Source organism: Rhea pennata, chromosome 5 (assembly GCF_028389875.1).
Source record: "Rhea pennata isolate bPtePen1 chromosome 5, bPtePen1.pri, whole genome shotgun sequence".
In the NCBI taxonomy this organism is placed as follows: domain Eukaryota; kingdom Metazoa; phylum Chordata; class Aves; order Rheiformes; family Rheidae; genus Rhea; species Rhea pennata.
Genome location: NC_084667.1, coordinates 17,750,062 through 17,777,681, shown reverse-complemented (window position 1 = coordinate 17,777,681; position 27,620 = coordinate 17,750,062). Strand labels below are relative to the sequence as shown.

The following is a 27,620-nucleotide window of genomic DNA, read 5'->3' as shown; positions in this document are numbered from 1 at the left end:
GCTGTGAGAGTAAAAACACACCCAGCACATCAAGGGAAGTGATTGCTCCCTTTTATATGGCTGTTGTGAGTCTGTGCCTGGACCACGGGGTCCAGTTTGGGACCTTTGGGACCAGAAAACACTGATTAGGTGGAGCAAGACCAGTGGAGGGTCATGGGGCTCATTAGGGGGATGGAGTACATGAGGAGAGCTGGGTTTGCTCAGCCTTAAGGAGGGAAGGCGAAGAGGGGATATATTGCTGTCGTCATCTACCTAATAGCAGGTATAGCGAGGACAGAGCCAGCCTCTTCTTGGCAGTGCACAGAGAAAGGGCAAGAGACAAAGAACATAGGTTGCAACAGTGGCAGCTCTGGTTAGATATATGGAAAAAAAATATTTGCTATGATCACAGTTAAGCATTGGAACACTGGTCCAGAGAAGATGTTGGCTCCCCAGCCTTGGCAACTTAAAACTTGGCTGAATAAGGGCTTGAGCACCCTGCTATAACTTTGCACTTGGCCCTGCTTTGAGGACCTCCAGAGGTCTCTTCTGACTTAAGTTACGCCACAATTTTATGATGATCTCCTAGATTCAGGGACTGAAGAGGGTCTCTCAGCCCAAACCCAAGAAGTGCCAGAGCCTACTGAGGTCCCGAGAGAGGGAATGAGCCAATCCCACTGCTGTAGGACATAAACAGCACAGCAGCACTGCTCCATGAACCATCATATTTAATAGTTGTTGCCATCACAGCAGATCCAGCTGAAGCACAGAGACCGCTGGCTGCAGGGACCAGGAGAGCCTTTCTGTCTCCCTGGAGATTTGCATGGCTCCCTGCAGGCTTTAGCCCTTCCCTGCTCCACCTCTGGAGAGGCACTCCCTTCTGCACCAGGGGCTCAGGCCCACCTTGGTGGGGTGGCTCAGCCCTGCCCCTGCCTCCACAGCCTGCAGCTGGAGGGGAGAGAGGGAGAAAGGGGCAGAGAATTGATTCCTCTCCCCTTGTTGTAGTTACTGCAGAGAGATCCAAGGGGAAAACGTTCCCTCCTCAGGGCACAGTTACAAGATGGGAGGTGTGGGGATGGATGCAGAGGCAGGGGTGAGCTGTCTCAGCTCATCCCTTCTCATGTACCCTTCCACAAGAGGAGATACCAGGACTCCCTCTGTCAGCTCTGCCCAGCAGCCTTGTCCCCAGGGCTTGGCTTGGAGGTGATGTCCCATGGGGGAGTGAGCCCACCTCCCAGACAGGAGCCACTAGGTGATTCTTGTTTGCTGTAGCTGCTGTGTCTTCATACTGCCAGAGTCCAACCCTGCCACTGCATTAAAAGTCACTCCAGACGGATGTGACGGGAAGCTGGGCCATGGTCACAAGGGGGAGATGCTGTCACCCCAGCCTGTACCAGGAAAGGGTTTGAGCATGCTGCTGCCCACCCCTCCAGTGCTCACAGGCAGGGTACCCTGTGGGTGCTTCTCCAATAGAATAAACTAAGAATATTTTGTACAATAAACACAATTTGTCCAGCCCTCCCCCCTCCCGTCCATCCCAGCCCGAGGAAGGGGAGTCATGAAAAGGGGCAGTGCTCTGTGCTTCTGGGGAGCTGTTCCCAGAGCCCACTCCTCTTCCAGTCTCAAAGCAGCTCTTGTCCATGCACGACGGGGAAGGGGCGAGTTTGCAGCCCTGGCTGTACAAGAGGTGCCTGTGCCAGCCCCTACTCCAGGTAGATGTCCTCTGTGGGGCATGTGTACTCCACATACTCCTTGTAGAATTGCTGGAAAGCCCTCCTGTAACACAGCATGAGCAAAGCTGAGCAGCACTCTCCCCTTGGGGCATCAACAGAGCCTATTTCAACTAGCTACAGCTTGCCTTCCTGCTCTTGCTCACTACCTAGCTCTGAGTTTGGAGCAGGTAACCCCTGCTTGAGTCCTCGAACCCTCACACATTAGCATCCAGAGGCATCACTGGAGCAAAAGGATCTCCATCCCTGCTCTGATCCTCTGCACAGCGCATCTTTTGCAACCATCTGCCAGCAAATCTTTGCACTGGGACTTGTTCCAGTGCTGTCAGGAATATCCTGCCTGTAGCCCTGTCAGCCTCGCTTCAGGGAAGTGGTGCCAGCTTGGAGCCAGGTTAGAGCCCCACACATATGGGGAGATGGCCGAACCCAGCCTAGGACCCTAATTCAGGGACCTTTGGGAGGAATCCTCCTGCCCTTCAGAAGAGAGCACCTTCCACCCAGCCAGCCAAGACTCACCCTACAGACTCTGCGAGTGGCTTTGTGGACTCCTCCGAGACAAAGACATGGCAGGCAAATCTGTGGTCAGCAGGGTGCTTGGTAATGAACCCAAAATACCTGAGAGAGGAGAGAAAAGGTGAGACTGGACTGGCAGATGGGCAGGTACAGGCACTGCAGTACCTACCCTGGCCACTTGTGCAACTCAGCAGCTGAGGAATTTGGGACCTGCATCCCCCCCTTCCCCCAGATCCAGTGGCCATCAGCTCCTGGGGCTGGGAAGGAGCCCCCTCCACAGGCTGCTCCTTGCAAGAAGGTGATGCACAGGGTTTACAGGGGAAGAGAGAGCTCTCACGAAAGGTGCTGGAAAGCCTTCCTTTCCCTCCCCTTCCTCTTGCAGGGCAATGCAAAGCCTCCATGCTGAGAAGCTGGTGCTGAGAGCAGCCCACACCTCTTTGCTACTCACTTGTTGTTCTTTGGATGGTATCCACAAAAGGAAATGTTCTTCAGCTGGAAAAAATGGCTACATTTGTTTACCTGGGGGAAAAGAAAAGAGACTGTCAAAGCTACCCTGCCCACAGCTGCCCCACCACACCTGCGGGGTAGCCAGTGTGAACCCTGAAAAATACGTACTCAGGTCTAGCAGCAAAACGAATCAAGGCCTGTTGCTGAGCTGCTGCCCACCTCTGTGCCATCTGGCACCAATGCTTCTGCCCCATGGAGGCCTAAACTAAAGGGATGGCTAGTGAGGCACAGCTCACACTGATCACTGACAGGGCTAGAGTGAGGGGCTCTGCTGAGAGGACAGGCTCTGCAGAGGGATGGAAGAAGAGGGAAGCGAGAGCACCAAGATAAAAAAAGGGTCACGTTCAGGGACGGCCCCAAGTAGCCGCACACACTGATTTACCAGTCAGCCTCTGCTGCCTCCCATCCCCACTGCCTCTTCCTCCAGTAGCTCCTATAGTATTCCCTGGAGGCCATGTGTCAGGCTGTACCCAGCTTAGAGGCAGTGCTGTTTGCCTAGTGCACACAATCCTTTTTGCTTGCTAAAAGATACTCATAAATACCAGTAGGTAAAAGATGAATGGGCAGTTTAGAAGAACTAAGTCATTCAAACCTCCATGTTCAAAGGGTCCCACTCAGAAATGAGAATTTACAAAAAAAAAGAGGTTTAAAAAGCAATCGAGTTGATGACATCCTCTAAATACAGGCAAGACTCGTAAAAAATTCCAGCCCAGCTCTCTGCCACAGTACCCATGGCCATGAACCATTCCTACATCCCTGTCTTGAGAAGAGGTTTCCAAATGGCTTGCTGTAAAGGCCTCGTTTGCTTCTGCAGAGCATCTTGCTGTGCCTTGGTAGGCTACTTATAGAGAACACTAATCAGCAGCCTACAGTATCCAGCTAAAGAGATTACAGGGCAGATCTGGAGGACACCACTGAAAATAGCAGCAGAAAGGTTTAGGAGCAGCTCACAGATTATCAGTGCAGCTCAGCTCACAGCATCCCAGTACAGCAACGCATTTGGCAGCTGCATGGGTCTGGGGTGGGCATCAAGCTGTGCTAGGGCCCAAACTTGGGATCCTGCGAGGCATGGGGGACCCTGATGCTGGGCCTACAACCCCTCAGACAGCATTTCTCATCTGAGCAAGGACAATATGGGATTGAAACCTGTGATTTTCATATGTGAACATGTCTGTAGCACAGGGTACAAGAGCCAGCTCAGAAGAGCAACTAGGGAAGGAATATGATGAGCACAAGGAGTGTGGCCCTACCTTGCTGTTTTCCTTGGAGTCATCAGATTTCACAGCAATCTTGACCCCACGCACACTAATCTCCAGGACACAGCTGGAGGGTGGGTTAAAGTGCACAGTGAGGCGGCGCGTGGTGGCAATCTGGGGGGAAAGACAGAGAGACAACGCTCTGGCACTTACAGGCAGCATGCAATTACAGCTCACCCCTCACCCAGAGGCTATGTGCTTGCTCCCCACTTGCCCCTTCATGCTACCAAGAGGAGCGACTGCTCCGGATCCCTGCTAGAGGGCTCGGCCTGTGGTGGGACTCTACCTTCTGCATGGCTGCGCACAGTACGTCGTTGCCTTTGTGATAGGGAACCTGCACCGAGCCAAGGAACTTCACCCGAAACTGGTCCATCCAGTCACTGCTCTTGGCCAGAGCTGGAAGACAGAGCATGTGGCAGGGAGCATGCAGGAACAGACACACATGACACATACCCTGGGCATGTGCCCATCTCTGATGGTCAAGTGTGCGGAGCAAGATACATCTCCCCTTTTGTTTTTCCCCCACCTGGACACATTTCCCTGTACAGACAAGGTTTTTTGCAGCACCAGGTACAGGTGCCCAGCACCGCAAGCAAAAGCTGCCTGGATTCCCTTCATTTCCTGCCTGACGCCCAACACAGTCATCCTTCTACCCCCCCAGCTCTCCACCAGCCTCCATTCAGTGGAGAGGAGGTAGACCAGAAACTGGGGATGTCCACAGGCTGTATGTAGAGAGGACTGGTACCTGTTACATGGTCTGGGTCCTTGGTGACTTCAATAGCATAGTAAGCAGGAAAGATGCCCCGGTCCCCTGTTCGCATGTTGTAGGCCTCATACCAATAATCTTCTGCCTGCACCTCCACCAGCAAAGGATCATCCACCTCCAGTTCCAGCTCATCCGCATGGCGAGGCACAAACCTGGGCAGGGATTTACTAGTGCTTGACCAGCCAGCAGCTCTGGTGGCCTACTCACTGTGATAGTGCTAAGGTGGAGAGTAATGAAAAACTCACAGCCAACAGAGGCAGGCAGTCTCCTTGCAGATGTAACTAGTCAAGGATATCAGACTTCTGAATAATGAATCTGAACAGGTCTAGGGTCCAAAGGCAGCACCCTGGCACCTACTATGAGGGAATCCCCTACCACATCACCCTCATTACCCCTCACAGAGCTCCTGGGTCCCTTTGGAGGTCTCTCACTCCTGCTGCAGCCTGAGTGGACATTGCTTAGCCAGTGCCTGGCTTCTGCTGGGAAGGATACCAACTAGGGACAGTGGTTTGTTCTCCAGCCTTCTTATACTAGGAAGCACTGCAGTGGAAGCAAAGGCTTAGATTGGCGCCGGTCTCCCTTTAGCAGGGCGGCTAGCCCCACCGTAGTGGGAGGAGAGTACTGGGCTTTCTAAGCAATTGTCCTGGGACAGTGCTTGTGTCTGCACTCACCTAAAGACAGCGCGGTGAGTCTGTTCCTGCTCTTCCCCATTGATCATGCAGGAGAACAACCCAAAGGACTCAGCACCTGGGAATGAATGCAAAGGGGAGCATTACAGCTTTGAGGGGTCAGGACCTGCTCTCAACTCATTTCTATGCCTAGGTGCCTTGGGGTGCTCACTGGAGCCTCCCCAGCAGGCTGTACTGCACTTTCAGACAGCATACTAGCTTTGCTCTGTGCTTTTCCATCTGACACCTCAGCCAAGAGGCAGAGAGCCTGCATGACACACACTCTGCCAGAAAACCCTTTCCTGCTACACTGATAAGAGGCTGCACTGACAGCAACGGAGCTGGAAAGACTCCAGGGAGTCAGGCATGGCTAAGAGTGCAGTGCCAGCTTCCCCATGGCCAGCACAGCTGCTATGCCCCGGATTCCTGGACAAACTTTGTCTCAAGGGCTCATTCCCCCAGCTCTGCTAACGCACTGGGAAAGCACAGTCAATGGAGGTGATACTTTTATGCCAGAGGACCAAGAGTCTAACGTTGCTTTAGTATGAAGTGTCCAAAGAAAAAAAAACCTGAGGGCTTGCTTGTGTGGCTACAGGAAGATTATCCCCAGGCTATCCACATAGGTCATGCAAGGAGAGCATGTCCCAGACACTAGAGCTCAGGCTCCCCTGTAGGCTCAGCCCTATAGGGCTCTGGGTAGGAGCAAGCTGCGGGGAGGCTGGGCAGCTGCCCCATCTCTGCTCCAGCAGCGAAGTTGCTCCCACAGTCCCAGCTAGTCCCTGGCCCAGCTGGAGTTGTGCCAGCAGAGCAGAGCTGGCAGCGGGCAAGTTGCTGCAGTAGGAATCTGGGCAAAGGCAGTGGAGAGTCAGAGCATCTTGGCTGGCAGTGATCCCTGCAAAAAGGGGAGCTTTCAAGCCACCCCTTTGGTGGGCTTTCAAGCCACACATCAGTCACCAGCTGAGGACACAGTTAGGAGACATCTATAGATGCCCCAGAGCAATTCAGGTAAGGGCTGAAGGTGGGATGGGGGAAGGGCATTTCAGAACAGGTCAAACTGCTGAAGCTCTGCTAGAGGAGAGCCCCAGGAGCTGTCTGGCTGAGACAGCCCCAGCATGTGGTGGTAAGCATGCCCCTGACCCAGATCCCCCAGAGGAGCGTTCTTGGCTGACATGAAGCCTCGCAGTGGTAAAAGTGAGGAAGGAAGGCATGACAAGAGCTGACATGCTCATACATGACAGAAGCGCCTAGCAGTCCTTGCTGGAAACACGACCTTTTTGTGCCAGCTGTGACAGCCATCATCATCAGCGTGACAGGACTGGGCCTCCAGCTTGCTCTGAGGGCAGCCCTGTCTGACACAGCATGGCCCTGCTTTCCCCAGCCCTCAGCCCTTTGGGAACAGGCACAACCAGCTAGTCCTGTGCTCCTCAGGGCAAAGAGGGGCACTCCAGACAGGCTGCTGCATCGCTGCGAGACGACCGAACCTCCTCCTCTGCAGCTGGCACCACGCTGGCTTAGCTCCACGTCACGCTAGGCAAAAAGCGGTTTGAAATGTCTCCAGCTATCCCTGCCGGGAGCTCACAAGGCCTTTGCAGGCCACATGCGCCTCCCTGGCTGCAAAGGAAGATGTCACAGGCTGCAGCAAGCAAAGTTGGAGCCAGTGCCCACTGGGAGCCTCCCCATCTCACTATGGGGACCTGCCAGCCGCGCTGCATGGTATGAGCAGGGCACGTTAACATTAAGGACAAGCGGGCTGCCTGGGGATGCAGTCACCAACACCCTCCTCCCTCCACTAAGCACTCACTGGAGGAACGTGCCCGGCCGCTCATGAAGACATTGAGGAACTTCTTGGAGAAGTGGATGTCCGCCTCAGGGGTGGAGTCCTCAGAGAGGCAGACTGAGTCGCGTTTCAGTGCATCCTCCTCGTACTCCTCGCCGATGGCTGACTCGTAGGGTGAGGAGACACAGTTGTCATAGACAGTGGCCGAGTCGCTCTCGTCACTGTAGCCAGAGTAGCACTGTTTGAGGCTGACCAGCTCCAGCTGCACATTCTCGTCCACCACCAGCGTGTACTTGACTGAGTCGTAGGAGAGGGCACTGGTGTCCGAACTCACGGATGCCCTCTGAAGGTTGTGCCCTGGCCTGTAGCCACCGTTCCCCCCACCACAGGTGGTCCTGGGCAGCTTTGTCTTGTCAGGGGAGGACATATAGTCCAGCACCTCATCCTCCTCACTGATGGAGGGGTTGGTTTTCCCTGCAAGAGCTGAATAGCTGGAGGTGTCAACATCAGAACTGACAGACATGCGGTTCTCGCTGGACTGGGACAGAAATGGCTTTTCGGCCTCCAAGGGGTCCGAGTTCTTCTGCACGGGTGTCAGGTAGATCTCCTCTGTTGCCTCGAGCCTCACATCCGTCTGATAGCGGATGCGGTCCCGGTGGGCCTCGGGGCCCCTCGTTGTCACCACCACCACGCTGGCGCCGTGAGGCGGGGGCCGGCTGGTCACCTGGTGCTTCTCAGGTGCTCGGGATGAGGTGACACAGGCCGGTGCCATCTGCGTTGCTGCTGTGCGCCGGCATGGGCTCTCCGTGGATGTGCCGCGGTCTTTGGTGGAGGTTGTGCTGTTTTGGTGATTGACCTCATCACTCAGGCAAACGTGGTCATGGGGAGGGGTCTGCTCACCTGGAGGGGAAGGAGAACAGTGTTGGCACTCATACTGCACCCCAAGAAAGGGGACGTTCCTGGCTAGAGGAGCTGGTGGGGGATGCACTAGCCAGGCCCCAGGCTCAAGCTGGCACATGTCCCATGTCCATGTGGGCTCTTCTCCCCAGCCCCCTGCTCTGGCACCGCTTGCCACAGGCTCCGGCAGCGGATTTACTCCCAGAGCCATGAAAGGGTGCATGGAGCTGCCCCTGGGCAACGGCCCAAGAACTCACCCGTTTTCAGAGGGGATGACGACCGGGACACTCGCTCTTGCCAACTGTGCTTTTTCCCCAGAGAGTTGTTATTCAGTGTGTCCTGAGAAGAAGAACAAAGCTGCCTTGTAGCTGGAGCAGTAAACAGCACGTGACACAACAGCACCCATCCCTCCTCGAGCCCACAGCACCCGGCCCAGCTCTCCCCATGGCAGCTCCCTACTGCCTGTGCACATCAGGGGACGTGGGTGCACTGGGACCACCTGCCAGCCCCGCTACCTCGCCACGCTACCACTACTGCGGGGAGGGTTGGAGTGGTGGCAGGGGAAGCGTGGGCAATGGCCAGCCAGAAGACAGCCTGGCCTCAGTTTCTGCACTTATCAGCCCTGCAGGAGCCCACACATACCTTCTCACTGCTGGATGGTATCAACCAAAACCAAGACCCAAGGCTGCCTGAAGCCTGTCCTGGGCACACTCTCACTTTCCCACTTGCTTGCAATCCCTCCCTGCTCTCATCAACCCACCAGGCAACGAACACTTGAGCAGGGACTTGCTGTGGGTGATGCAACACCTCTTTGGCTGCTCGGCACTGGAGGATGGGTCATGCGTTTGGCAGAGATGATCTCTCTGAGATGCTCTTGACGTGGTGCACAGCAGCTGGAGCTGGCACGGTGGCTAGGTACAGCCTGGGGCCGCTGGGAGCACCTCGACCGTCTGCGCCCACCAACCGCTCCTCTGCTGCATCCGTGACAGCCCCCCGTCACAGCCCCTGCTATACGGGCACACTTCGTCCCCATCCTTCTGGCCTTGGCTACGTTAAAACTACGCAACCTTATCAAATGCAGGAAGTACTGAGAGTCAGAGGATGTGCTGTTGGGCAGCCGGGGGCCAGCTGCTGCACAGACTGAGCATCTAACTGCAGGTACTAGAGTGATCTATACCCTGGGTATATATACTTGCATATATACATAAACAGTCCACTAAGAGACTTCAGTCCTGTTGAGCAGAAGAGGAGGAACAGAGTCAGGCCACTTGTGCCATTGATGTTCACGTGAGCGCTGCACGTGCGTGTGGGGGGGCTGGCAAAGGCACCCAAAGGTGCTCCTGATCTGCGCGGCTGGTGCGTGCCTGTGCCTCTGTGTGCACGTACGTGCGTGCGTGCACGCTGGGCATACGTGCTCAGTCTCGCGGACACACCTGGAGACAGGGAACCCCAGCGGCCTCGCGTCTGTGGCGCTGGGACAGGGCACCTCCCTGGGCCCCAAGCCCACCGGAACGGACTCCCTCCAGTGAGGCTCTCCCCACAGCCTGCTCTGGAGCATGTAGGCTCCTGCTGCTCACCCTGGCCCCATTTCTCATCCTGTCCTCCATACCCCGACACCAAATTCCTCTCTGGGTTCCCATTCCCCAAGCTCCTTCCTGCTGGAGCATTGGGTATTTTTCCCTGAGCCATAGCAGTGGCATTTTCCACGCTATTAGTTTTCGCTCGCCTACTAAGCCCCACTGGGACTCCAGATTTTCTCCTGGCCTCATCACAGACTGCAGCTATTCAGGAGCTGCCCTGTTCTTGCCGTGCTTCCCCACGGGCATGAAGCAAGCCTTTGCCCTGTGCGTCGTCCACTGAGTCACACGTTGCTGCACGGCACGGCCGCCAGCCCCCTGCCTCTATGCAGCACGGAGGAGAGAGACCCCCTCCAAGAGGCTTTGGCGAGCTCCCAGCAGAGCCTCCAGAGCCCCTCCTGTGCCAGTGCAGACAACAGCATGTCCCCGCTTGCCTTCCCCGGGGATGCGATGGGCCGGGACGCAGGCCAGGCGAGCCGCCGCAGCGACGGCCTCTGCGTGCGAAGCAGCTCCTGCGGTGCCACGAGCCAGCCAGACCACACGGATGCCAGACAGGCCGGGGTGGCAGGCAGCAAGAGCCCACACATCCTGCAGGGCCAGGGCGCTTTGGGGTCCGTAATGCCCCGCTGGCATGGAGAGGCGTTCACGTGGTCTCCGAAGAAGCAGCTAGCCGGTCCCAGCAGCGATTTCCTTCCTTCCAGATGCCTCCTGCCCCAGCCAGCTCTGCCCCACGCAGCCAGCCCTGCCAGCTGCCAGCCTGCTGCATGCACCCGGCTTCTCCATCCTGGCGCTCTCCTGCCACAGTGCTGAGCCCGTGCCAGGTCCTGGGCCCTGCCTGGGCTCCCTGCACGCACCGCCGCCCCCTCCTCGGCCAGCCGGCCTCTCCGACATCGGGGCCTGCCTCTGTGCCAGCGCCCCGCACAGCACCGCTCCAGGCCTGCTGCCACCCCCGGAGACAGGTTCGGACCGACTGCCGGCGGGTGTCCAGCCGTGCCCCCCCCCCAAGCTGGACGCGGCTCCCGCGTGCCGCCCGCTCCCTGGGGCCCCCGCGCAGGGTGGCACCAGGCTGCCGGCTGCGCCCTTGTGCATTATGCTTCGTGCCTGCGTGCCGGCTCCCGCCGCCCGCCCACGCCGCTGCCTTTGTCCCCGGTGCCAGCTGCCCCTCGGGGCACCGGCCTTGGCCCCTCGCCCTTCTTCTCTTCCCACCCGCCGCCTCGGGTGGAGAGCTGGCACCAGCTGCCGGCTCCGTGCTAGCGACACCCAGCTCCGGCTGCTCCCCATCTGTCACCCACAGGGACACCTGCCGCTCGCTTCTTTCTCCTCGGCTGAACGTCACCACGACGAAAATCCTCCCACTTGGCAAGCGAAGCCGCTGCTGCATGCAGGAAGACGACAAAAATAGCCCTGCATGTAGCGCGCACCTTGCACGGGCGTGCAAAGTTTGCGGAGAGATGGGGCAAAGGGATGGATCCCTGCCACCGCTCAGACGGTCAGCGCGCGGGGTGCCGGAGCGCCGCCCGTCCGGGGACGCCAGCAAGGCCCCGCGGCCGCGGAGGGCAGGCCGCCCCGGGGACGGCCCGCGCGAAGCCTGAGCGCGAGCCTCCCGGCGGATGCCGCTCGTCCTCCCCACGGCCGCTCTGGGCGTTGCCATGCCGCCTCTCGCATTTTGCACGGGGCGCTGACGCTCGCGCTGCTTCTGCAAGGCGCCGCTGCCCGGGAGCAGGGCCTGCCGGCTCCCCGCCGCCGAGCGCCGCGCCGGGCCCCGTTTGCCGCAGTCGGCCGCCTCCGCGCGCCCACGCTGGCCCAGCAGCCTTGGCCCCGGCCTGCGTGGCAGCCCCGCGGGTTTGCTCCGAGCACGAGCCGGGGGGAGCGGGCTCGACCCTGGCCGGGGGAGAGCAGGGAGGGGGCGCCCGGCCTCGCCGCGCCCCTGCCCGCCATGCACACGCGCCCGCTTCTCCCGGCATGGCACCCACGCCGCTCCGGTCATCCGCCAGCTAAGCCCTGTCCTCCGCCCCGGACAAAAGCCTCCCACCCCCGGCGGACGGGTTAACCCCCTCCCGCGCCAGCGCCCACGCCAGTCCCCGGCGCCAGCCCCCGGCGCCAGCCCCGCCGCTCCCCAGCCGGCCTCACCTGGCTCCGAGGCACCTGCGGGAAGAGGTTGAGCGTTGTGGGTCGCTTGGGCCTGTAGGTGTCCGTGGTCCCAGGCGGGGGGTCCTTTTTGAGCGGCTCGGGCGCCGTCTCCTCCTCGGCCGGGGTGTCGCCGGCGGCATCGATCAGGTCGAGCTGGAGCATCTCCGCCTGCAGCCGGCTGGCCTCCCCGCCGCCCGCTGCGCGGACAGCGTTGGCCTGCAGGCTCACATGGCTCTGCCGGGATTAACAGACACAGTCATAAGGCTGGGTGGGAAGGTCGGAGCCGCGCCGCGCCGGGAGGAGGGAGCGGGAGCCGGAGCTGGTACAGCCGCAGATCCGCACCCGGCTGCCTCTTCCTTTTAAAGGGGCAGGAATATCACCGCGAGCTCTGGAAAAGCACCTCCGAGCCGAGCCCCCTCCCCGGCACCGCCGCCCCGAGACGCGGCGGCACCCTCGGCACTCTGTCGCGCTGCTCAGCGGCCGCAGCTGCGACGGCAGCCGCGGGGCTCTCGTCCGGCTCCGGAGGGCAGCAGGCAGCCAAGCGGGGCGCCGGCTCCGCGCCCGCCCAGCCCGGCCTCAGAGAGCCGGCCCCCATTCACAGCACCCCGCTCCCGGTTTAAAACCCCGCGGGGCGGCGGGGCTGCAGGGCCCGTCTGCCACCCCACCCCGGCGGAGCGGTGGGATCTCGCTGCCGAGCTCGGCTGAGTCTGCAGCGCTGAGCCAGAAACGAACCAGAATATCGGTATTACCTCATTCAGGGCAGGGTTTACATCTGCGATGCAGACACATGCAATCTCTCTGTTTGCTCCAAAATAAACACATGCATACACCATTTCTTTCTTCCAATGCAGCTCAAACCCTTTCTTCGCTCCTGTCTTGGCTACATAGACTCCTACAACTGTGGAGTAATTCAGGTTGGAGGTTTAGTCCAAGCCTTGCTCAGAGCCTGGCTGACTTCAAAGCCACAGCAGGTAGCTCGGGCCTTGGACATCGTGTCTGAATATCTCCAGGAGCAGAACCCTCTGCCTCTTTGGGCACCTGTGCCAGTGCTACGTTGCTTTCCTCCTGCCTTCTTCTCTGTATACGGGTTGAACTTTCCCTCGTGGAGACTTGCGCCCTCTGCCCCTCGCCCTTCCCCTGCCCACCGGGAGTGCTCCGTCAGGCTCTGTCTTCTCTGTGGTGCCCATTAGGTGGCTGGGGACAGCAGTGAGATCCCTCTTGGCCTCCTCCTCTTGAACAAGTCATTTCTTGTCCATCCCACGTGCCAGCTCCTGGCACATGGGGTCCTAATAACTCTCCTGCACAGCCTGACGAGTGCTGCTTAGGGGAGCACACAGGTCCCTCGGGCTGCAGGCTGCCTTCTTGCCACGGCACGGAGATGCATTTGTTCTCCAACACCACAGAGTGCACTCCAAATTCACGTAGGACCCTAAGTCCTCCTCGCAGAGCTGCTCCCCAGAGGGTTGTACCCAGCTGCCTGGCTGCATGTGGACATCCCTTCCCAGGCACAGGACTTTGCACTTATCCTTGTTGAACTCCATGCAATTCCTGTCAGCTTCCAGCCTGCCACCATCCCTCTGAACAGCAGTGCTGCCTTTCAGCTCCCCCCAGTTTGGGGTCACCCATGACCTTACTGAGGGCTTCCCAAATAGCCGTTGTAATCATGAGAGATTCATAGGTTGCTGTGGCCAGCAATAAAGGCTGTGACTTGGCATTAGCTTGTTGAACTCTGCGCTGTCAGCGGTTTGTGGTGACTGTAAAGCCTTGTGAGCTGGCAGAGGTGGAGAAGAGCTTTTGCAGCTGATGCTGTCTGTGTCTCCAGCCTCACGGAGGATGCCTCTTGAGCCACAGGAGAAGAAACAGCCACCACAACCTCTCAGTGGCAGGTCTCAGAGCCCACACCAACAGCTCTCACTGCTACCAGCTCCTACAAAGCCAGGCTGGTAGCAGGGCTCCGCGTAACATGGACATGGTGTGGATGCCCTCCCAGGGACCACCGGGCCCTAGTGTCCCTGCTGAGCATCTGGCAGGTACTAGGCAAGCGCCTGGAGGAACATTACCCAGCTCAACACTGAAAATCAGCCCAAATGCAAAAATCCAAGTTTGGACGCACCTGCACCCTGTGAAGGGCTGGATGCACCTGCACCCCTTTGAGGGGCTGTTTGTCTCCTCTGCTCTCTTACAGTCAGGATATCACCACTGTCTGAGCTCTCACAAGGCTTTAAATGTTTAATGGCTTTGTTTTTAAACTCAGTCTTTATACAAAAAAGAACTGGTATTGTGGCAAATCACATCAATTACTTGTAGCAAATCACATACTGATTTTAACAAGGAAACTGAAGCACAGGAAAAGAACTGGGGGAAAAAATTTAACTGAATAAATCATATCTAACCAAGGTGGGCGTACTCAAGTCAGCTGACTTGATAACATTCAAAATAGTCTACTAATGATGCTGCTGGAGTAATCCTGTAGCCATAGCAAGTATCTCTGAAAGCTCACAGAGGAGGGAATGTCACAGAAGGATGCAGCAGAGCAAAACAGTATCTATTTTTATAAAAGTATTTTCTGGGAGTGAGGCACCATTCAAAATTCCAGAGTTAAGAGGAAACTACAGCCACCATAGGTACTTATCAGTTGCTGATAGGACACCAAAGTGGTTTTGAAATCAAGCAGCAATCGTTCACCTTACCATCTCAGGGGGACCTGCAGTGATTTGCAAAGAGAGGAAGGGGCTGGACCTTGGAAAGCCTTTCTAACCAGCAGAATACTTCACCACCACTCCACCAGAACAGGCACCTAGGGAGGCCTTTAAGAACAAGTTATGTGGATATCTAACCTAAGGACAGCCTGAGTACACTCAGTCTTGTCTCAGTACAGATGGGGTGAAGAGAGGACTTCCCAAAGTCCCTTCAGCCTGTGGGAGGGCACAGGCAGGATTAGCACATGTGGGGGAGCAGCACCAGTGCCCCGATCCTGCTGTGGGACTTGCAGAGGATGCTCGTCTGGATCCCATTGCAAGTCGTTGGGAGGCTCACACGTCTGCTATGGAGCTGTCTCTGGGCCAGCCATGAAGCTGTTGTGCTCCTGTTGTGGCCACCTCTCACCCCACAGTGCCACCCCTCATGACAAAAAAAAAAAAAAAAGAAAAAAAAAACAATCCCCAGTGCCAGGCAGTCAGTCCAGGGCTCCAGGGGCTGAGGGACAAAAATGGGAAGGAAGCCTCCAAATGGAAAAAAAAAAAAAAAAAAAAAAGTGTAAGGAAGCAGGGGAGATGTGGGAGCCCCTCCTAGACATCAGAGCTGGGATTCTCTCTGCTATCACATACCTGGCTTTACCCAGCGACCTGGCACTGTTCCCACGGGGGGTTCCTTAGCTGACCAACGTCATCTGCATCCCCTCTCCCCACCACACAGCTGGGATCATTTTGCACCCGATTTCAAAGTGCTGCACAGAGCCTGGAGAAATGCTTCTCCTGTGCAGCCTGGCATAGCCTAAAGGCTGTGTGAAGACAACAGAGGCAGGTTCAGAAGAAATTGTTTGAAGAGCCGCATACAGTATACAGCCTTCTTGCTGCTGTAATCTGTCCTGGCTTTGCTCCTTGTATGCCTGTGCAACTGGTTCCCCGTCCGTCCCTGCATCAACAGGTTGGTTGGCACATTGCCGCTGTGTTTTGCCGTCATTTATCCCTTTGGGCAAGGCCTCCCCCTTTGGCATTTGGTCCAAATTGCCTTCTTGGGGCAGATTCTTCCAGCTGCACAGTGAATCAGGGTTTTCCTGTACTATTCCAGCATTTCCAGGAGTCTTTCCAGTTATGCTGAAACAACAAAAAAATTTTTTTTTTTTCACATCTGTATCTTCATGAACATTTCAGGCCTTGCCACACAGTCCAGAACAGGAACAGATCATGAAGGTTTAAAACAGCCATATATATATATGCTCTTTCCTTCCGGGAGCTTATCTTCTCACTCTCAGGTATTTCCAAGGCGGGCATTTTTTTTCCATTCCTGTATTCAATCATTTTTGCATGTCTTAGAATACGAATGAGGCAACAAGCTTTTATTAACTGCAGCCGGTTTTTGCCAGGAACCATCTCACTGAAGGCAGGGATAGTCACCCTGTCCTTAAAAGACCAACGGAGGCCAAATCCAAAGCAAAGGTCTTTCATTTCTGTTGTAACGATCCGTCCTAATGCATCCGAGCTCCACGCCAACTGAGCCACGATTTGCCGGCCGCTGGCCATGTCACACGCCTCGGAGGGCCCTGCTCCTCCGGAGGAGCCGAGCTGATGCTCTGCGGTGGGGTCTCATACTGCAGGGATGTGGCGCTGTGGAAGAACAGCGTTAAACACAGTGCTGCTCTCCCGCTGATCGCTCTCCTGGGCTAACCCTTTGCTTCAGCCCATATTTTAATTCATCCAGGACTTTTTGTTGAGATTAAGGATTTTTCAGCCACATTTGGGAATATTCCCTGTTTTTCCTCTGTGGTCTCCTGTCCATTAGGTGCAGTCTTTGGCATTTATAGAGTTCCCTGGTGCACAAACATCAATTTAAGCCTCCTTGCAGTTTGCATGTATGTGCCTCAGGCACTATTTCTGGAAAGTTGCTAAAATAGTCCATGATGAAGTCATCATTGCTTTGCCATGACTTAAAAAACCCCAACCCTCCCGAAACCCCCCTCTGTTCAGGCATTGCCCTCTGCAATGGCAGATTGCTCCTGCCACAGGATTTCACTGCTGTGCATTTCTGTCCACTGACCAGTTCTGCCCAGACCTGCCCTTTCCTCAAGGTCACTGGTCTGTGGTAGAGGCCTTCTCCAACCCTCCTTCAGAGTTCAGTCAGTCACTCCGAGATAGTTATATCATAGAATCATAGAATCAGTAAGGTTGGAAGGGACCTCTGGAGATCATCTAGTCCAACCTCCCTGCTCTGCAGGGTCACCTCGAGCATGTTAGACAGGGTTGCGTCCAGGCGGGCCTTGAAGATCTCCAGAGAAGGAGAGATGTTTCTCCTCAATCCTTCCCAAAGTTTTCCTTCTCGCCGCTGGGGGAAATACCGCACCTGCCCACCTCACAGGAGGCTCATGTCTGGGTGAGGAGCAGGCAGCTTAGACTAGCTGGTTGCTCCCCGCCTGGGCGGCTCACGGCAGCCCCCGCACCGGGATTTCTCCCTTCCTCATGGTGCTCTGCTCTCGCGGGACCTGCTGACTCGGCAGCTCTGTCCCAGCCCTTGGGGCTTGCTTGGTCCGGTGGCCTGCAGCATCTTCAGGCCCTGTCTGACCCCCTGCAGGAAGCACAGGCTCTCAGGGGCACCCACCAAACGCCCCCAGACGGCTCCGCGCAGCAGCTCCCGCCGGCCCTCAGGGAGGGCGCGGGGTGCACCGCTGGCGCCCGAGGAGCTGGCGACAGGAGGATTTTGTTTTCCTTTACCCTCCTTCCGGGAAACTGCGGCGCTGGGTGGGCTGCAGACGCCCCCCCAGTGCCCCGTTACTCCCTCCGCCGAGCCCCCGCCAAGGGCGAGCCCAGCCCCGTCTCATCTCCGCCGGGCAGCGCTGGCCGTACCTGTCCAGAGGGGCCGTGGCGGATGCAGCCCGGCTTTCCCGGGGCAACCTTTGTGCCCAGGGGCTCGGGGAGGCACGGGATCCCCGGGCGCGCCAGGACCCCCCCGGGGGGGTAGGTCCCTCGGCGCCCCCCTGCCTGTAACGAGCGGTTCCCAGCACTGCAAACTCACTTGCTAATTTTAAAGCGGTGACAAATTCCTCTGGCTTTCCTCTCCTCCCTGGGTCTTTATCCAAATAGTAGTTTTGCAGAGGAACTATTTTTCCCTAAGGACAAAGCAATTCTCAAACCTTTTAGTTGCTTCTCTTCTCTTTAGCATAAAACACCCTGGAAAGATCCAGGCATTCTGCCTTTTCCCAAACCCAGCATACTTCTCAGCTTATCTCCGCTTTTCTGCCCCCATGACCTTCTTGGACAGTCCAAACAGCAGTTCAAACGCCTTCAGGCTCTCCACAGCATTCCTCAGGAGGTTTGAAGCTGATGGGAGACCCACCTGTAGCATCTGCCCAGGCTTCACAGCACCCACTTTTTATTCATCTGCCCTCTGCAGGGGTTGGAGCTGCTTCCCCAAACGTGCACAGTCCGGCGCTCTAGCCCCGTTTCACCCGCACACCAGCTCTCCCACCTGGTGCACTACAGAGACTCCTGAGGACAACTTCTGTTAAAGGTCACTAGCAAACAGCACACAACCACCTGGTAAACGGAGAAGGGCTGTCACCATGCCAGCCCGACCACATTTGCAGGCCCCTGGGCACATGCGTGGGCAAAGACAAGTGGCGCTGTGCGTGGCAACGTAACCGCTGCGGTGGCATGGCCTGTGCCACCCTCAGTACCACCTCAGAAACGTCCTTGCTTTCTGGAGGTGTCTGTGGGGTGCTGGAGGCTTGCAGGCCACCCAGTGCAATTGAGGGAGCAAGATCTGAACTGTGCCCAAAACCTTGGGCTTCCCCACTGCGATGTCGGCCGTCCTTGCAGAAACACCCCAACCCTTTCAGCACATCAGGTCACCAAAAGGCCCAAGCTCAGGCACATTTTTTTGAAGTTACCAAAGTTTAGCTAGGTCAGAAAGGGGCTTCCCTGTGCCGTCCAGAAGGACAAGCACACGCTCAAGCTCAGGAGAGGGGGCTGCTGAATGGGAGCGGTGGGAGAGAAAGTGCTGCTGGCCTGGGGCCTGTAGCCTGGCACAGGAGCTGCCGTCTCTAATGGTCCTGCAGGCACATGCAGAGTGAGGCCGAAGGACTCCGTCCATGCCGCATCCCCCCTGCTCTGCACCTGCCAGTCCGTCGTGCTTACCCGGGAGGACAGACTCTCCTTGCAGTGCAGGCTGATGCCACACTCATCGGTGATTTCGGAGAGATCTTCGTCCTCAAACTCCTCGAGGCTGATGTCGTGGGTGAGCCTGGAGGGAGTGGAGATGGCGAGGTCACTTACTGAGCACAGCTCACGCGCAGGCTGTGCTGAGCCCCAGGCATGTGCAGGGTGGGCAGGAGGGTGAATGGAGGCGTGCTGCATGCCAGGCACGGAGCAGCACTGCCTGGGCAGTGAAACGCTTTTTGGGTCCTTCCTGGGAAGAAAGACTGGCACAGAGGGCTCCTTCTGGAGAGGAGAGGCCCATCCCCACCACGGCGGGGCTTGGGCACAATCTGAGACCACAGGGCGTCAGGTGTGTGCCCCACGCAGATGCTGCCTGGCTGCAGCCAGCTGGGATGTGTGCATGTGGGGTGGGAAAAGATGGGGACAGATGACATGGCTAGCTCTGTCCTGGCAGCTTAGCTCCCACCATCCAGGGGAGGCTCTGGTGTTGTCCTGACTAGGCAGACTGCCCCCGTTTGCAGCACTGCTGAGCCCAAATGTACCCAACGGGGCAAGAATGAAGGCTACAGTGAGGGGAAGGACCTGGTTGCTGGATCCTTGGCAGGGCACGGCTGAAGAACGAACCTGCTGAGATGGGCGACCACATCAACAACCACCAGGCACATGCCACGAGCCTGCCTGCTGTGGCCCTACTGGTGCCAGCAGCCCTGGGTAGGCCTGTCCAGAAGGGATGTCCCTAACCCAGGTGCTACCCATGCCTGCAGTTAGAGGGCATCCGTTTCCCTTTGGGCCACATTCACCACCCGAGGTCACTGCAGATGTCCCTGCAGCCATCAGCGCTGCTGATCCCGTCTCACTTGGCCCCAGGGCTCCCTCAGGGCTGTCACTCCCACACACTTACTGCACCTCTTTAAAAAGTTTACAGAGATTTCCTTTTAGCAGCTTGATAGACACTGACTACCGGGCTCCCGGCAAGCTCGCTTGCTGCTCGCTTTTTCCAAGGGGACAGGGAGGAGCTCCTGGCTTCTGTGCATTAAAACATTTCTATTTAGCTGTACTGCAATGCTCCTCTTCCTTATTCATTACCGCGGTGGTAAACAAAAGAAGCCAACTCAAAAGTCATCTGCCAACCAGCCTGGCCCTCGGCATTTTGTCAGAAACAGCCTGAGCAAAGTGGGTGCCGCTTTGTTGTGTTTCCATCTGCCACGTTTCCCCTCGGGCTGGGAGAGGCTCGGTGAGGAAGGGCAGTGCTGGACCCAGCTGGAGACGAGCTCGGAGGCCCTGTAGCCTCCACCAGAGGAGCCAGCACGACTCACACAGGGATAACTCACTGCCACCGTGCTCCTGGCATGGGGCCCTCGTGGCCGGTCCCGGGGTTCCCCTGACCGAGCCATGGGGCAAGGAGGCAGAGTGAGGGCCCAGGGTTCCCAGGAGGCCCCAAGAATGGGAGGGGAAGGGGTCAGGGATCCCAGTGGTGGGAAGAAAGGAGATGGATGTTTTGGGGGACCTGCATTTCTCCCGCAGAGCTCCCACCTTCGCTTTCGGCACTGCTCGCTGGCCTGGGTCCGCACACCCCGGGTGTCCTCCGTCCAAGGCACCGAGCCAGTGCCTCGGAGGGTGGCAGCAATCCCCCGTCCCAGCCCCCGGCATGGGGAAAGGAGCAGGGGGAAGCTGGCAGGGAAAGTCGCACCTTCCCTCTCCGTTCCTGAGGACCCTGCACAGCTTTCCCTCCCCGGCCCACAGCGGTGGGGAGAAGGCAGCCAGGAATAGCCATACCCCCCCGCGGCAGCCCACGTGAGACGCCCCAAGGCAGGGTGTCCGCACCCCGCTGTCTCCCGCGGCTGTTCTTCATTTCCTCCCCTCCGGTGGGCAAGAGGCTCACAAGGAGCCTTCAAAGCGCAGATCGATTTCTTCTCCCATTACACGGGTCGCTGGGGTCGGACACCATCGGCCGCTAATGCTCGCTGCCTCCATCTGCGGAGGCGCGGGAGCGCGGGCCAGGAGCGGCAGGGTCCCGACCCAACACCCGACTTTGCCGGGGGCCCGCTGGGGTGGGGAGACGCCAGCCCTGGCCTGCGCTCTCCGGATGGGGAGCCGCCGCGCAGGCATCCGGCACGGGCCCTGCCTGCAGACAGAGGCTCACGGCAGGAGAAAGCTGCAGCCAGCACCAGGGCTTGGGAGACTCCGTGCAAGTCATCCCTTTTCTCTCCACGCTGCATTAACGCTCCCGTTAATGCTCCGTATTAGCACCCACCCACAGGGCTTCTCTCCTCTTGCCCTGCCAAAAACTTTGGGCTCGACTCCAAAGTTCGCTCCTGTCCTACGGGCATCGCTCGCAGAGGAGGGCGATGCACCCAGGGGAGAGGGGCTGCCCCCCTTTCCCCACGCGCACATCCACAAGGACATCCTCCCCCCTGCCCGAGGCCCAGCCGGTCCCTACCATTTCTCCCACTGGTCTTCCAGCCAGCTCTCCTCTTCGGTGCTTGACTCCATTTTCAAGGCCAGCTGCATTGAGGAGGACCCCCTTCCCTGGGGGACACACTCCCACCCCAAGGAAGTCCACCTCAGCCCTTGGGGCCAGGAGGAGCCAGGGAGATGAAGGCCAAGCCTTGGGTGCTGGCTGCCCCAGCACAGTCTGTGGCTGCTGGTGCTGCTCTCTGTCTCCTCACTGCGCAACCTAGGGAAGCTCATTAAAAATAGATGGAATCAGCTGTCCTGGAGGGGAAAAAAAATAACCTCCAGAGCTGAGCTAGTGCCAAGCCCCTGCACTGTGCCGGGGATGCTAACTCCCTCTGCCTGCCAGCCAGCCCGGCTCCTGGTATTGGTCCAGCGCCTGGTTCCCCATCACCTGCAGCAGAGCCTGGGGGGATCTGGTTACCCCAGCACTGGCACCCACACCACTCGGCCACCTTCTCCTGTCCTTGCAGCACTGCTGGCCAAGCCCTTCCAAGTCCCTTCCCCAAGGGGCATGGTGGCATTCATTCAATTTCTTGTTGGTTAGAGAAGGGTCATCTCACCTAAGAAAGGGATGGGCCATTTCTGTCGCTCATGCGGGACCAGCATCTCAGCCAGGTTCACATCACAAGGGGAGGGAAGCATGAGGAGCACTAGCAGCTCCCACTTCATCAAGGGGTAAATCCAGCTGGGAGCACTGCCCCTTCCCTGGGTGCTCCCCCTAACCCACACTCCTCCCAAGGCTTTCCCTGAGCTTCTCTCAAGCCTTAACCCTATTAAGGGTCATTTTTTGCCTCCCTTCATCTCTTCATCCCCTCTCAGCTGCCTTCCTTCCTTCCTTCCCTGAAGCATCAGTCTGAACAGCCCTGCAGCACCAAGGGTTGGAGCCCACCCTGAAGGGCGAGCTGGACTGCCATGGGAGAGGGGAGGCACACGGGGACCCAGACCTGAGGCTGTCCCTGTGCCGGAGTCATGGACTGCCAGCAGGGGAAGAGCCACTCAGATCCTCGCACTCGACTTCCCATGTGACACAGACCATAAACCTCCGAGGAGCAGTTCCTCATCTCACCCGTAGCTCACGGAACCAAAGTTCATCTCTCGGAAAGAGGCACCCACCATGATTTAGTGATGTGGGACAGAGCACCCCACTTCCCCTCACAGCCTGTTCTCACCCAGAGTCTCGTGCTCAGCAGGATCTCATCCTACTGCTACACCTCTTGGCACTGCCCTCCTGCCCCACATCCCTGGCACCCATACCAAGGGCTGCTTCTCCTCACCTCCACCTTGCCAGGGTACTTGCTGGCAGTGGCAGCAGTGGGTGCATCTCCCAACCAGGCCTTCACAGGGGACCGGTGGCCTAAAATGCAGCTGGCCAGCTATCGCTCGTGACCTACCTTCCTGAAGCCCAGAGGCTTGTCTTTGCATTTGGCTGGGTTAAAGCAGGTGGCATTTGAAGGAGTTCAATTTTATTAAGTGATCTGGACCACTTTGTAGAATTATTCTGCCACATTTATCGTGCTGCCAATTTTTGTGCTATTGGTAGTTTTCTCTTGCAATCTGTATTTACTGTCCTTCAGATCTTTGATAACAACATCCAGGGCTCCATCTTTCACATCAGATCCGCCTTGGGGGCATCTCTATTCAAAGCCTACTCACTTAATGGAAAAAATAAAGAAATTTGTCTCCACCTTGCTTCCGCTCTTTTCTCCTCTCGCATGGCTGCTCCAGAACTACCTAGGCGATACACGGAGGACTCCCCATTATGCTGCCACCTCCACCTCCAAGCTGGAGGCACCCCTGCCTTTCGCTGCTGCTTCCCAAAGAGGCTAAAAATACTAACAAAATGAAGTAGCCCGTATTCCCATCGGCTCTACCGTTGCCCGCGACAGCCTGAGCAGTGCCGTCCTGCCCAGCTGGCCCCAGCGCAAGCGCGCGGTGCCAGGGCAGAGCTGGGGCTGGCCCCTCGCCGCGGTGCCCGCCGCTCCGAGCAGAGGCAGTAACCCTGCGAACGGTCACTTGCTAGAGATTGCGGCAGCTCGATTCCGGTCGTCGTAACGCCTCCATTAATAGAAGACATCCTCATGCACGCCGGCCGACGTGTCTCGGCCGCCTCGATGCCCTACCAGGCAATAGGGGATTTGCAACGCCAGCTCCCTGGCGCCGTGCGCCAGAGCGGGAGGCCCCAGGTCTCCCCGCGCGTCTCCCGGCTCCTGCCGGCTCGCTGGCGCCATGCAGCCCTGCAAGGAGGAGGAGGAAGAGGAGGAGGAGCAGGAGGCGCGCCTGGGGAGCAGCCTGTTGCAGGAGGCAACGGCGCCGGAGCAGTCGCAGCCCCGGCGCGGCAGCGCGGCCCAGGGGAGCCTGGCCAGAGCGCCATGGGGCCGTGGCCATGCATCGCCCCATAGGCAGCAGCTGCTCCAGCCGTGCCGTTTAACTGCCCCTGCAACCGCATCCCCCCGGAGCGGAGCGGAGCGCGCGATGCTTGGCCTGGCCCCGGCGCAAAGGCCCCAATCCCCCCTGCCGCCTCCCGCACAGCTCCACCGCCCCCAGGCCCCCGCGCCATCCGCACTGCAGGAGGGAGCACGGCTAGGGTTAAATATTGCATCTCCACGAGAGCTGCTTCTGCTTTTCTGCTCACCCCACCTACTCTCGTTCGGCCAGGTTGGGGCAGCAGCTGGCAACCAGCCGCGGGAGAGTGCTAGGTGCAGCTCAGGTTTTGCCTCCGTAGCCCACGTTGGGAAGCAAGGCCATGCGGGTGCTGCAGGGTGGCCGAGGGGCACCCGGCAGGATGCCCAAGCTGGGGTTTGGCCAGGGAAACATTACGGATCTGAGGCTCCAGTAACCCCGGCTGTCCGGATCCTACTCTGACACTCTGCTTGGAGGCAGGGCTGTGCAGAAGTCCTGCACCCACTACCAGTGCAAAAGAAAGCACTTCTCTACATTAGGCTGGCCTGGGTTTCTCCCTCTGTCACAAGAGCCAGACACTCTTGTTTAAACCCAGGAGAAACCACCTCCCTCTCCCTCAGAACAAGGCAGCACTTTTGTCTTCTGTTACAAAAAGAAGAGTAGCCCAACTCCAACGCCCAGCTGATTGCCTCTGAACAGGCTATTCAGACACACCAAATGCACACGGCAGACGGATAGAACAGTGTATAGAGCTGGGATTGATTTTTGTCTCAGCCTAAAGATGCTTCCTTCAACTTCCTGAAGAGATGGAGAGAGGTCTCCCTCCCCCAGAGACCTCCTTCACTCGCAAAGCCCTGGCCGTGGCCACGAAAATGGCTGTGATTTCATACAGGCGATCAGGCTCCCAGGGGATGGGGGTATTTTTCCTCCCCTTTCATGACCCGTGCAAATATCTCCCTGAGGGTTTCCTTCTCTAGAAGTTTTCCAGGTGGATGCTCTCTGCTTTTATCAACTCAGAAGCAGATACATGAGGATTAGTCATTCACCCCCAAGGTCTCACACTCCCGCACCCAGCCCACTCAAAGGGCAGCTCTTCTACATCAGAGCTGCGCTCTCTGCAGAGCTGCCAGTGCTGACAGCCTGGCTCCCAGTTGATGCCTACACCGTCCTCTCCTCCTGCTCGAAAGGCATGAATCTCACACCAAATATCCATGGCATACCTGACAAGATCAGCTGAAGCATTTTCCCTCTGACCGTGCTGTTGCCAGCTTCTCCCCAGTGATGACGGGTAGCACCAACCCAAGAGCCAGATTTGGGAGGCATGGGAGCAGCAGGACTGGTCCAGTCTTCAAGGCGACCGCTGCAGGGCCCTGCACCTAGCTGGATCCCAGTCGCAGTTGCACCAGCCCTTCCTGCGTAACCTCTTACACTCCAGCACAGTGACAGCCAGGCCACAGGCCAGAAGGACCTCTGGCCTGGAGAGGGAATGGAGAGCATGTTACAGGAAACCTGCTCGAAACAGTAACAAAGCTTCCTGGAAGAGCAGGGAGCTGAGGAACCATCTCCCAGACAGAGATGCTAAGGGATCCAGCTGGGTGAAACTCCCAATTAAGAGGCTTTTAGAGGCTTAAGAATAAAGTGGAAGATGGGTGAGAAGAACTTTTTTATTTCTCTCTCCTAAAATGCTGTTGTTCTTGTTGCACTGAGAGCCATCTCCAGAAGTTCTGTTAAAGGAGGGTTTACCTCACCATCCTTCACATCCCTTCTCAAACACTCCCAAACTGCCATCAGTGATGGAGATCTGCCAAACCATCACTCATGGCCTCATCAGTGCTTTGGACCTCAGGCCATCACATCCCTTGCTGGCCAGGACTGAGCCCTCTCTAGACTAAATTCAACAGACCTTCTAGTGCTCGGGCCTGTGTTTTGACATTCAGGAAGCTGGAATGGCAGAAACACACACCAGGGAGGGAAAAAGAGTGAAATACTTCACCCTGGCTGCAGCATGCTCTTGGAAAACGCATGGTTCACAAAGTGCTTCGCCTCCTGACACAGGATGATTCTTCACGCTGAGCCACGCTCTTAGTTACCTGCTCCAGCATAATGCTGTGGGGACCAGCTGTGGGAGGATGGCTCTGGTTGCTGAGCTGCTACCGCAAGGAGGCAAGGCCTGGGAAATTCAGGGGGCCAGCTATGCACAACGCAAGTTGCACCAGGTAACAGATCTTGCAAACAACATTTCAAAAGCAGAGACATCAGCCTTGCACCCTGTCACAACTGCAGCGCTACCTCTGATCTCTGAAAACCTGTTGTAGGCTCAGAGACACAACAGTCACTTTCATTTCGAGACTGATGCCAAGCTCAGGGCCTTGGGAAGGATCTTGCTGTCCTGCCATGACTTCCCAGCTCTCCTCATGGCTCTGACGTCTCCCCTGACAGCGTCAATTCTTCCCAGGGGAAGGATGCCAGTGTGCTGGGCTCCTTTTCTGAAGATCTGAGTCACAGCAAGGAGCAGCACCTTGTTCTCCCTTCCCAGGGTGTTGCTGTTTCCATGGGAGAGGGCAGGTGCCCAGGAGACAAATGTTGCACCTAGGACAGCAGTGTGGCAAGCCAGAGACTCTCGTGGGACTAAGGTGGAGCTCGGCTGCTCAGTCCCTATCACCCGGCTCCGTAGCCAAGCCCCCTTCTCCATGGTGGACAGTTCCAGAGGCAGAATTTAATTGCTCAATTTGCAGGGTTTATCCAGCCATGTTGCAACAGCTTCCAGCAGCTCTAACAGGCAGCAGTGCAATAGGAGGAGGCTGGTGAAGCCCACAGAGCTACCCACAGAGCAGGTCTCCAGGAGCAAAAGTCTGCAGAGACCTTCAGAGGCCTACGGCCTAAACCTGCCATAGCTTGACTGCATCTAGCTACTTCCTTCCAAGGTCCTGGTGGTCCCCAAGCCCCAGAGACTGAGGCCTGGCAGAGGCAGAAACAAGTTCAGCGGTGGCCTCAAGCTTGGATCGCCTGCTTCCCGCTCCCTCCCCCCCAAAAAAAATCTCACCACACAAACCACCTAGTACAGATCCCCCCTTCTCACATGGCTCCCGAGAAACTCCACGACAGCACCCCTGGGTGCCATGACAAGCAGAGAGCAATGGCTGAAGATATCAAAGCCACTAGAAGCCTTGAGCCTCCTCCCGAGAGGCAGCGAGCAGAAGAACGCCAGGCGCTGCCCACGCGGGCGACAGCCGAGACGCCCCTTACCCGCCAAGCGCGGCCCCGTCCCAGCGCTGCTCTCAGGAGGCACCAGTGGGTCTGAAGGCCACGGCCCCACTGGTCAGCCGCTCTACCCACACCCGGCCTCGCCAGGACCATCAGGAGCCCTGGCAAGAGCCGGCTCGGGCTTTCAGCGGAGAGACAGCCGCCGCATCCCGAATCAATGGGAGCACGGGGTATTTCCGAGCGGATCAATTCTGGCACTCTCGCACCTCCTCGCTTTGGGCTTCTGCTTCGCAGGGATGGGAAGGGAAAGGGGAGCACCGGGATTTCCTGGAAAGGGCTAGAAAGAGGCTTTCCTGAGGATGCAGAAAGATGAAGCTCTTCCAGGAGGAAGAGGTGCTTGAAGAGGAAGCAAGCCAGGCAGGGGGGCTGGGGGCCGAGCTGGGGGGCCGAGCCGGGGCCCGGGGCCGGGGGGGCGACGCGGGCGGGGGCTGCAGCCGCCCCCGCGGGGCCGAAGCGGCGGCGCGGGGAGCGGCGGCGCGGGGGCGGCCCGGGCCCGGGAGGGAGGGGGGGTCCCGAGGGTCCCGGGGGAGGCGGCCGGTACCTGAAATTGGGGGGCGAGGCGAGGTGCAGGCCCAGGAAGGGGGAGGAGGCGGGCGGGGATGCGGCTCCTTTCTCTCGCTCCGCCATTCTGTGGCTGTCTCCATGCAGGCGGAGGCAGGCAGGGAGGGAGGGAGGGAGGGAGGGAGGAGGGGAGGGGGCTGCTGGGGGGAGGGACGCACCTGCCGACGGGGGGGGGGGCGCAGGGGGCTGCTGCCCGCGGCCCCCGGCGGCAGCCGCAGGACAGATGTGCCGCAGCTGGAGGCGGCGCCGCGGGAAAGGCCGGCCCTGCC

General features: G+C 58.0%; 1 protein-coding gene across 4 annotated transcripts; it reads right to left on the bottom strand.

Moving 5' to 3' along the window:
- Positions 1-690: 690 nt before the first annotated feature.
- MAPK8IP1 (mitogen-activated protein kinase 8 interacting protein 1) lies at positions 691-27,417 on the bottom strand. Of its 4 annotated transcripts, none has more exons than XM_062576779.1 (12): positions 27,332-27,417; positions 18,649-18,754; positions 11,801-12,034; positions 8,351-8,432; positions 7,221-8,096; positions 5,423-5,498; positions 4,731-4,903; positions 4,272-4,381; positions 3,980-4,099; positions 2,671-2,741; positions 2,226-2,324; positions 691-1,755 (listed from the first exon to the last, which is right to left on the bottom strand). In XM_062576779.1, exons 1-12 carry the CDS (start codon positions 27,415-27,417, stop codon positions 1,683-1,685), a joined length of 2,106 nt encoding a protein of 701 aa, XP_062432763.1. In that variant the 3' UTR covers positions 691-1,682. The 4 variants fall into 4 exon arrangements, with proteins under 4 accessions (XP_062432763.1, XP_062432762.1, XP_062432764.1 ...); XM_062576778.1 differs by lacking the exon at positions 27,332-27,417 and adding an exon at positions 22,518-22,645; XM_062576780.1 differs by lacking the exon at positions 27,332-27,417 and adding an exon at positions 21,110-21,329.
- Positions 27,418-27,620: the final 203 nt, after the last annotated feature.

What these genes read in the sequence shown, in the direction of transcription:
- MAPK8IP1 (XM_062576778.1), bottom strand. Translation starts at nt 22,633, where the DNA reads ATGTGGCAGAATAATTCTACAAAGTGGTCCAGATCACTTAATAAAATT. An exon ending in AGCCTCTGGGCTTCAGGAAG is followed by an intron (nt 18,755 to 22,517) that starts GTAGGTCACGAG and finishes CACTCCCTCCAG; the next exon opens with GCTCACCCACGACATCAGCC. An exon ending in ACTCCAAGGAAAACAGCAAG is followed by an intron (nt 2,742 to 3,979) that starts GTAGGGCCACAC and finishes CTTTTCCCCCAG; the next exon opens with GTAAACAAATGTAGCCATTT.